A 6066-nucleotide genomic window follows, 5' to 3' on the forward strand; every position below is an offset into this window, starting at 1 on the left:
AGCCAGGAGGGGAGCGACACACTGGAGACGTTCTCCCGGGCCGGGCCTGGGATCAAAGCCTTTCCTGGGGTGTGGTGGGGACTTCCGTGCTGAATCCTGGGGGCACAGGCTTCTCTGGTCTTTTGAAGTGCAAAGATGAAAAAGAGGGAGGAGGATTTATGTCAAAACATGATCTAAGGAGATGGGAGCTCACATCTTCAACGCGTGGCTTTGAGATGACGGAGACCTCAATCACTGATAAAACTCCTGGTGTGGGCAGTAGAGCTCAGGCACACTCAGCTCTTTAGAACAGTCTTTTTCAAGCCTTATTTTTTGTTTTTTTCTCCCCCATGCACTGCTCCTTTATAAGTCTTTAAGAAGGGCATGCAAGCATTCTGGGAGGCTGGCTTCCAGATGGAGCAGACAGCACCACTGAGTGAGTGAGTGTGGGGTCTCCTTTGGGTCGACCACAGCAGCAGCCCCTGAGAACGGCTCCATCGTTTTGTAAAGCAGTGCACCTGCCGGCCACGGAGGCGTGCAAGGAAGGCAGGCCGTCCAGGCGGAGCCTCACCCTGTGGAAGTGAGGTGCACAGCCCTGCCGTGTCCCAGCTGGCCAGATGCCTTCTCCAACCCCAGGCCCAGAAGGAGCAATCACATTTTAGACAAACAGTGGGGCTGCCGAGGCAGCACCTGCCAGCTCTTCCTTTGGTGTCTGCGCCCCATCGCACTTGGATTTGGAGGTGTCTGGGGTAAATACTAACCCAGGTCATAGGGAGCCCTTACATCCAAATCCAGTGTCACTGCACTTCAGAATTTCTCCTTGCTTACGAGACTTCTGGAAATGTCACAAACTGTAAGTATTTGTCCTTTAAACAACTACAGATCCTTGTATTAAGGGCTTAAACAATTTGTGGCCATTTTCTGCTCTCTCCAAGCTAGGTGAGATATTTTGAAAGCCTGACCAAAGGAAGCGGGCTTTGTAACCATGTGTCTCTGTGTGTGCACAAGGGGCCGAGTATCAGTACGTGGCACATGATCGGGCCCTGGGCCTCCATGCACATGCAGGAGCCTCCCAATGCCTGGAAGGAGAAGACAAGGCTGAGGTCTAGGAGACCCACACACAGTCAACTCTGGGTAAGGCCACACAGACTGGCCTCCAGTTCTCATCCACAGTGTCCTACACTTGCCGTGGTGGCCTGGATGCCCCAGCAATGATGGCTGTGCTGCCCAAACCAGGCACAGAAAGGACTGGGGCCGAGCTTCCACCCAGGCTGCCTTGGGGTGAATGAGAACCGTGGGAGCAGAATGGTTGTTTCGATCCCAGGGCAGAAGAGCTGCAGCATGACCACTGCTCAGATAAGCCGAGACCCCCTTCGGTGCCTTGCCGTGACACCGGCCATTCAGGTCAGCAGCACCTTCAGGGCCCACCTCCCCCCAACACCTTCCCCGCCCGGGCTGCAGTGAGCCCTGCCTCTGGCCCCTGCGCCGGCCACCCACGCCCCGGTCAGCCTCGGCTGTGCTCTGGGCAGAACGGGGTCTGGGAGGCCAGAACTTTCCACGCTGACTCAGAGCCCAAAGGCGAGAAAATCTGAAGAACCGAGAACAATTCAGCGGCTTGTTGGCAGTGAGGGCTGGGCGCATCTCCAAAATTTGTCTGTGGACCTGCTTTTCAGTTCAAGGAAGCGTCACAGAACGTTCCGGCTGTGTTTCACGCCGGTGGCAGGCTCACCTGTGGAGAGTAATGAACAGTGTGGACAGATCTGATGGCCCCACTGGGCCATGTGCAGGCTGACCCTGGGCCCAGAAGGCCATGTGGGGACCCCTCCCAGGCCCCACGCCCTGTCCGAGCACTCACTTCCCTCTGGCAGGAGGGTGGGTGTCAGGAAGGGAGCCCCTCCCCACACAGAGGGTCACTGTCCTTCCATTCCCAGAGGGGTTTCAGCCTCCCAGGGCCACCGGGCAACCCCCGGACCCCACCACTGCTTCCTTGCAGGGCCACCTCCCACCGGAACGGAAGCGCAGCGTGGCCCCTTGCCAAGCCGCTGCAGAGGTCCCCGTGCTTCCTCTCGGGCAGGGGTCCCAGAGCGCTGAGACCCAGCATCCCCCAGCAGGGCTTCCAGGGAGTGGGACTGGGGTGGGACCGAGAAGCCCTGGCGGAGGGAGGTGAGAGGAGCTGGTGGAGCCGCAAAGCACAGCCAAGGACCCGGTGATGCGGGCGGGCAGGGGCTGCACATCCAGAGCGCAGAGCCAACGGCCGCTGAGGGACACGCTCTCGAGAACGAGCTGCTGCCCACGGTGCAGGACAGGGGGGGGCCCTGGGTCCAAGCTGCCCAGGGCCTGGGAGGGTGAGGGGCCAGGTCCTCATAGGGGACGGAAGGAGACGTGAAAGCAGCACCGCCCTCGGATCTCCCCAGGCCACACGGTCCAGAACGAAGGGCGAGCAGCCCGGGAACATAACGGAGCCATCGTAACAGCATCCGCGAGAAACAGGAGGGCACCACACGCGGAGCAGGAGCCAGAACAACAGGAAATGCTGGGTTGGAAAAATACAATAGTTACTGTAACAAATGTGGCCGACGGGTGCAGGATCCCCAGGACACCTGGGGCCAGGTGAGCCCGGGGCTCAGGACGAGAAAACCCCCCTAGGGCGTCAGGAAGGGGCGGGAAGTCAAGTGAAGGCCCCGAGGAGGGTGGACATCTGCAGAGCCCCGGAGGGAGAGAGGAGCAGGAAAGGGCGAGTATTAGAGAGTCAATTCATGAGAGTCTCTTCCTGTCCAAGGAAGACAGAGACCTCCAGCTCAAGGGGCGCCCACCCAGCCGAACAGTCAACACGCTCACCCCTTCCCGGGAAATGTGAGAACATCAGAGAGAAAGAGAAATCCCACGCGTTCTCAGAAAAAGTTGTTAGCCTAGGACAGTGCAAATGTCAGATTATCAGATCACCCAAGAAACTTCCCAGCACAAGAAGAGAACAAAACACACGTTGAGAGGGTTGGAGGCAGTGACTCCACACCTGGAGCTTCAGCTAAATCAGCCCCTGCGCTGCGACGCATCGGGACCACAGAGCTCTGGGAACCACGCTCGGAGGCCCCGGAACCAAAAGGGAAGTAAAGGCAGGAACGGCCATCAGGGAGGGGGACGCTCGGGATAAACGATTCACAGGGCGCCATTGTGTAAAATCACAAGGACGGCGAAGAAAGTGCACCCACGGCACCCAGAGTCAAGGTTCCGGAGAAGCATTGCCGGAGCGATGCCAAACCTCTCTGGGGATCTTAAAAGTCGCGTTGAAACTGCGGGAATGCTGCCCCTCCTGACCCCAGCAGAGCGCGAGTGCCTGGATGAGGCCGCCCCGGGCGGGTGGGGGCTTGGGGGGTCCTCACACGGAGGGTGGGCAGACCCAGCGCCTTGCCTCTCTGGGAGGGCAATTTGGCAATACAGACCCTTTGCCCCACGAATGCCATTTTTAGGAATTTGTTGTAAGCGAATAATCCAAGGAGGGGCGTTAGTCTCCGGGGGCTCCTGCAACAGAGCGCTGCAGACAGGGGGCTTCAAACAGCAGGAGTTTGTTCTCTCGGGGTCCTGGAGGCCGGAAGTCCGGAAGTGGGTACCAGCCGGGCCCTGTGTCCTCTGGAGGCTCCAGGGGACTCCCGCCTCCGTCCCGGCCACCTGGGGCCCTCTTCCCTCTGTCTGCCGCTCGTCTGCGCCCAAATGTTGTCATCTTCTAAGGACCCCGTCACGGTGGGTCAGGCCCACCGACTCCAGGGTGACTCTGTTCTGCTTCCCTATCTCCAACCATATCAACCCCATTTCCAAATGAGTTCACAGTCTGAGGTCCTGGGGATTGGGACTGAGCACATGTTCTGGGGGGACATGACCCCCCACAACCGAGGGTGCAAGGACCCCTCCAGCCCTGTGTCTGCAGGAGTGGGCGCTCGGGGACAGGCTCTGTGGCCAGCAAGGGCGGGCGGAGGCTGCGTGGCCACTGCAGAGGTGACGCAGGGCAGGACGCACAGACATGGACAGACGCCCGCAAAACAGCGTGTCCTGTCTGTGTCTATTTTTATGTGACTCCAGAAAGGCAGGCGGGCGACAAGCCAGAAGGCATGGAAATCAGTTCATCTCGGTCATGAGCTCAGGGCAGTGGCCAGTGTCTTCTCCCTACTTTTCTGAGTTTTCCGGATTGTTTAAAATAAGCAAGCATTATTTTGTAAATGGAAAAAAAGTCCCCCCATTTAAAAAAATAGTTAGAACTGTAAGGGAAACAACCCAGGTGACATCTATAGTAATTTCTGCAACCGTGTGGCCAAGATATTCCAAATCCCTCTGGCCTGGATTTCCTGCTTCTGTCCCCCAAGGACCCCCAAGAGGGCCCACCCCTAGATTTCAGCACTTTCATCCTGAAGTGGGGAAACTGAGGCAGAGAGCCCCGAGGTGACTTCCTGAAAGCCACATCCAGTTTAAGACAAATCGTGGTGTCAACCTCAGATTTCCTGGCTCCCAGGTGGGGACCAAGGGCCGTTTCATTGGATGAAGGAGTTTGGGGAGGTCCCTCCAACACCACGGGGTGTGCAAAGATCTGCTTCCGCAAATCAACCCCAAATATGTGTGGAGCCCCCGCCGGCCACAGGCCCTGCCTGGGGGGCCTCAGTGGGGGAAGGGCTGAAGCCCTGGTGACCCAGGAGGGGGAGGGGGAGAGCCTTGCACGCCAGGGTCCCTGCTCTGCGGGGTAGGAGCTGCACCACCCAGACGTCCACCCCTCCTGTTCTGAGCCCCCCAGGGGTGCCAGAACCACAGAGAAGCCCCCGGCCCACCCAGCCTCAGGCCCTCCAGACCTCGAGGCCGCGTCAGCCTCCTCTCGCCCGCGGGCTCCAGGCACGGGGCTTTCCCTGCAGGCTGCAAGGGGCTGCGAGGGGCTGCCCAGAAGGCTCCACACCAGGGCCCCTTTCTCAGGGGTGGGACAGAGGCGTGCGGGGCCTGGCTGGGGCCGCAGGGGAACTAAGTGCACTCGTGTGTCCAGCTGTTGTGTGGCCATTTGCAGGAAGCGACTGTGGGACACGTGGCTCCCAGGAGAATGGCCCTCCCCAGCCACGAGGGGGTGGGAGCCTCAAAGCCCCAGCCAGCCCTGACACCCTGGGCCCCTCTGGTGCCATCAGGCCCGCTGACTCCCTCTCTACCGCCCGGTCACCACCAGTCCCAGCACCAGGTCAGCCAAACTCCGGCTCTCGTGGACTGTCCCCAAGGGCTCTGCTCCTCCCCCAGGGCAGAGAGCCGATGCTGCCAGGCACACCAAACACCCCCGGGTCTCACACCAACAACCCCCGCCCCCGGCCTCCATACGCCTGCCAGGAGCACTTCCTAAGCCACACACCCGGGGAGACCCTCCCTCTCTCCAAATCCTTCCATGGCTCCCCTGGACCCCCAGAAAGTGCCCAAAAGCCCTGGGCTGGCAGAGAAGGCCCTGCCGGCCTGGAATCCTATGTCAGCAACATCTGCCCCAACCAGGCCCCAGTGCCCACTGGGGCCTCACTCAGACCCTCCCCTCCCCCCGGAAGGCTGCCCCTTGGGCCCACTCATCCAACTCCACACTGTTTCTCGAGGCCTCCATGCCAGCCTGGCAGCTCGGCCCCTGCCTGCACCACCCGGCTCCCGGGGGCTGCTCTCTCTCCACGCTGGGCACAGCTCCGCACCTCCCACCGGCCTGTGTGGGTTCAGGAATGCAGAGGCCAGCCACCCAGCTCGGCCACTCCCCGGAACGGCAGCCTGGGGTCCCTGCCCCTCACCGACCAACGCCCTCCTGCTGTGCCCCACTTGTGAAGGCCTCTGGCATCCTCCCACCCCTGCCTTTCCACTTCAGGCCCTTCCTTGCCCCCCACCCTGACCTGTCCCACACCCACCCCCCATCAGCCCTGGGCTGGGGCGTTAGAACAAGTCACCCCCAACTTCCCCCCCTCTGCGGCCCCCACCTCCCACCCAGGCCACCAAAGCCCCTCAAGCACATACTCAGCTCCAAACCCACCAAGCCCCTCAAGGTCCCAGGCAACACAACACCGATGGGGCCCCTCGCCTCGGATAACTCAGGAGCCAACA

General features: G+C 60.5%; 1 protein-coding gene across 1 annotated transcript; it reads left to right on the forward strand.

The window, feature by feature from the left end:
- The first annotated feature begins 3229 nt into the window (after window positions 1-3229).
- LOC119543876 (collagen alpha-1(I) chain-like) lies at window positions 3230-5793 on the forward strand. The gene is made up of 3 exons (XM_037848695.1): window positions 3230-3336; window positions 3902-3969; window positions 5018-5793. Exons 1-3 carry the CDS (start codon window positions 3230-3232, stop codon window positions 5791-5793), a joined length of 951 nt encoding a protein of 316 aa, XP_037704623.1.
- Window positions 5794-6066: the final 273 nt, after the last annotated feature.

This window comes from Choloepus didactylus, chromosome 9 (genome assembly GCF_015220235.1).
Source record: "Choloepus didactylus isolate mChoDid1 chromosome 9, mChoDid1.pri, whole genome shotgun sequence".
NCBI classification, from domain to species: domain Eukaryota; kingdom Metazoa; phylum Chordata; class Mammalia; order Pilosa; family Megalonychidae; genus Choloepus; species Choloepus didactylus.

Bases quoted from the DNA above. Each gene is read 5' to 3' on its own strand.
- LOC119543876 (XM_037848695.1), top strand. From the start codon at position 3,230: ATGCCAAACCTCTCTGGGGATCTTAAAAGTCGCGTTGAAACTGCGGGA. The intron at 3,337-3,901 runs GTGGGGGCTTGG...CTGTGTCTGCAG, and splicing joins GATGAGGCCGCCCCGGGCGG to GAGTGGGCGCTCGGGGACAG. The intron at 3,970-5,017 runs GTGACGCAGGGC...GGCCATTTGCAG, and splicing joins GCTGCGTGGCCACTGCAGAG to GAAGCGACTGTGGGACACGT.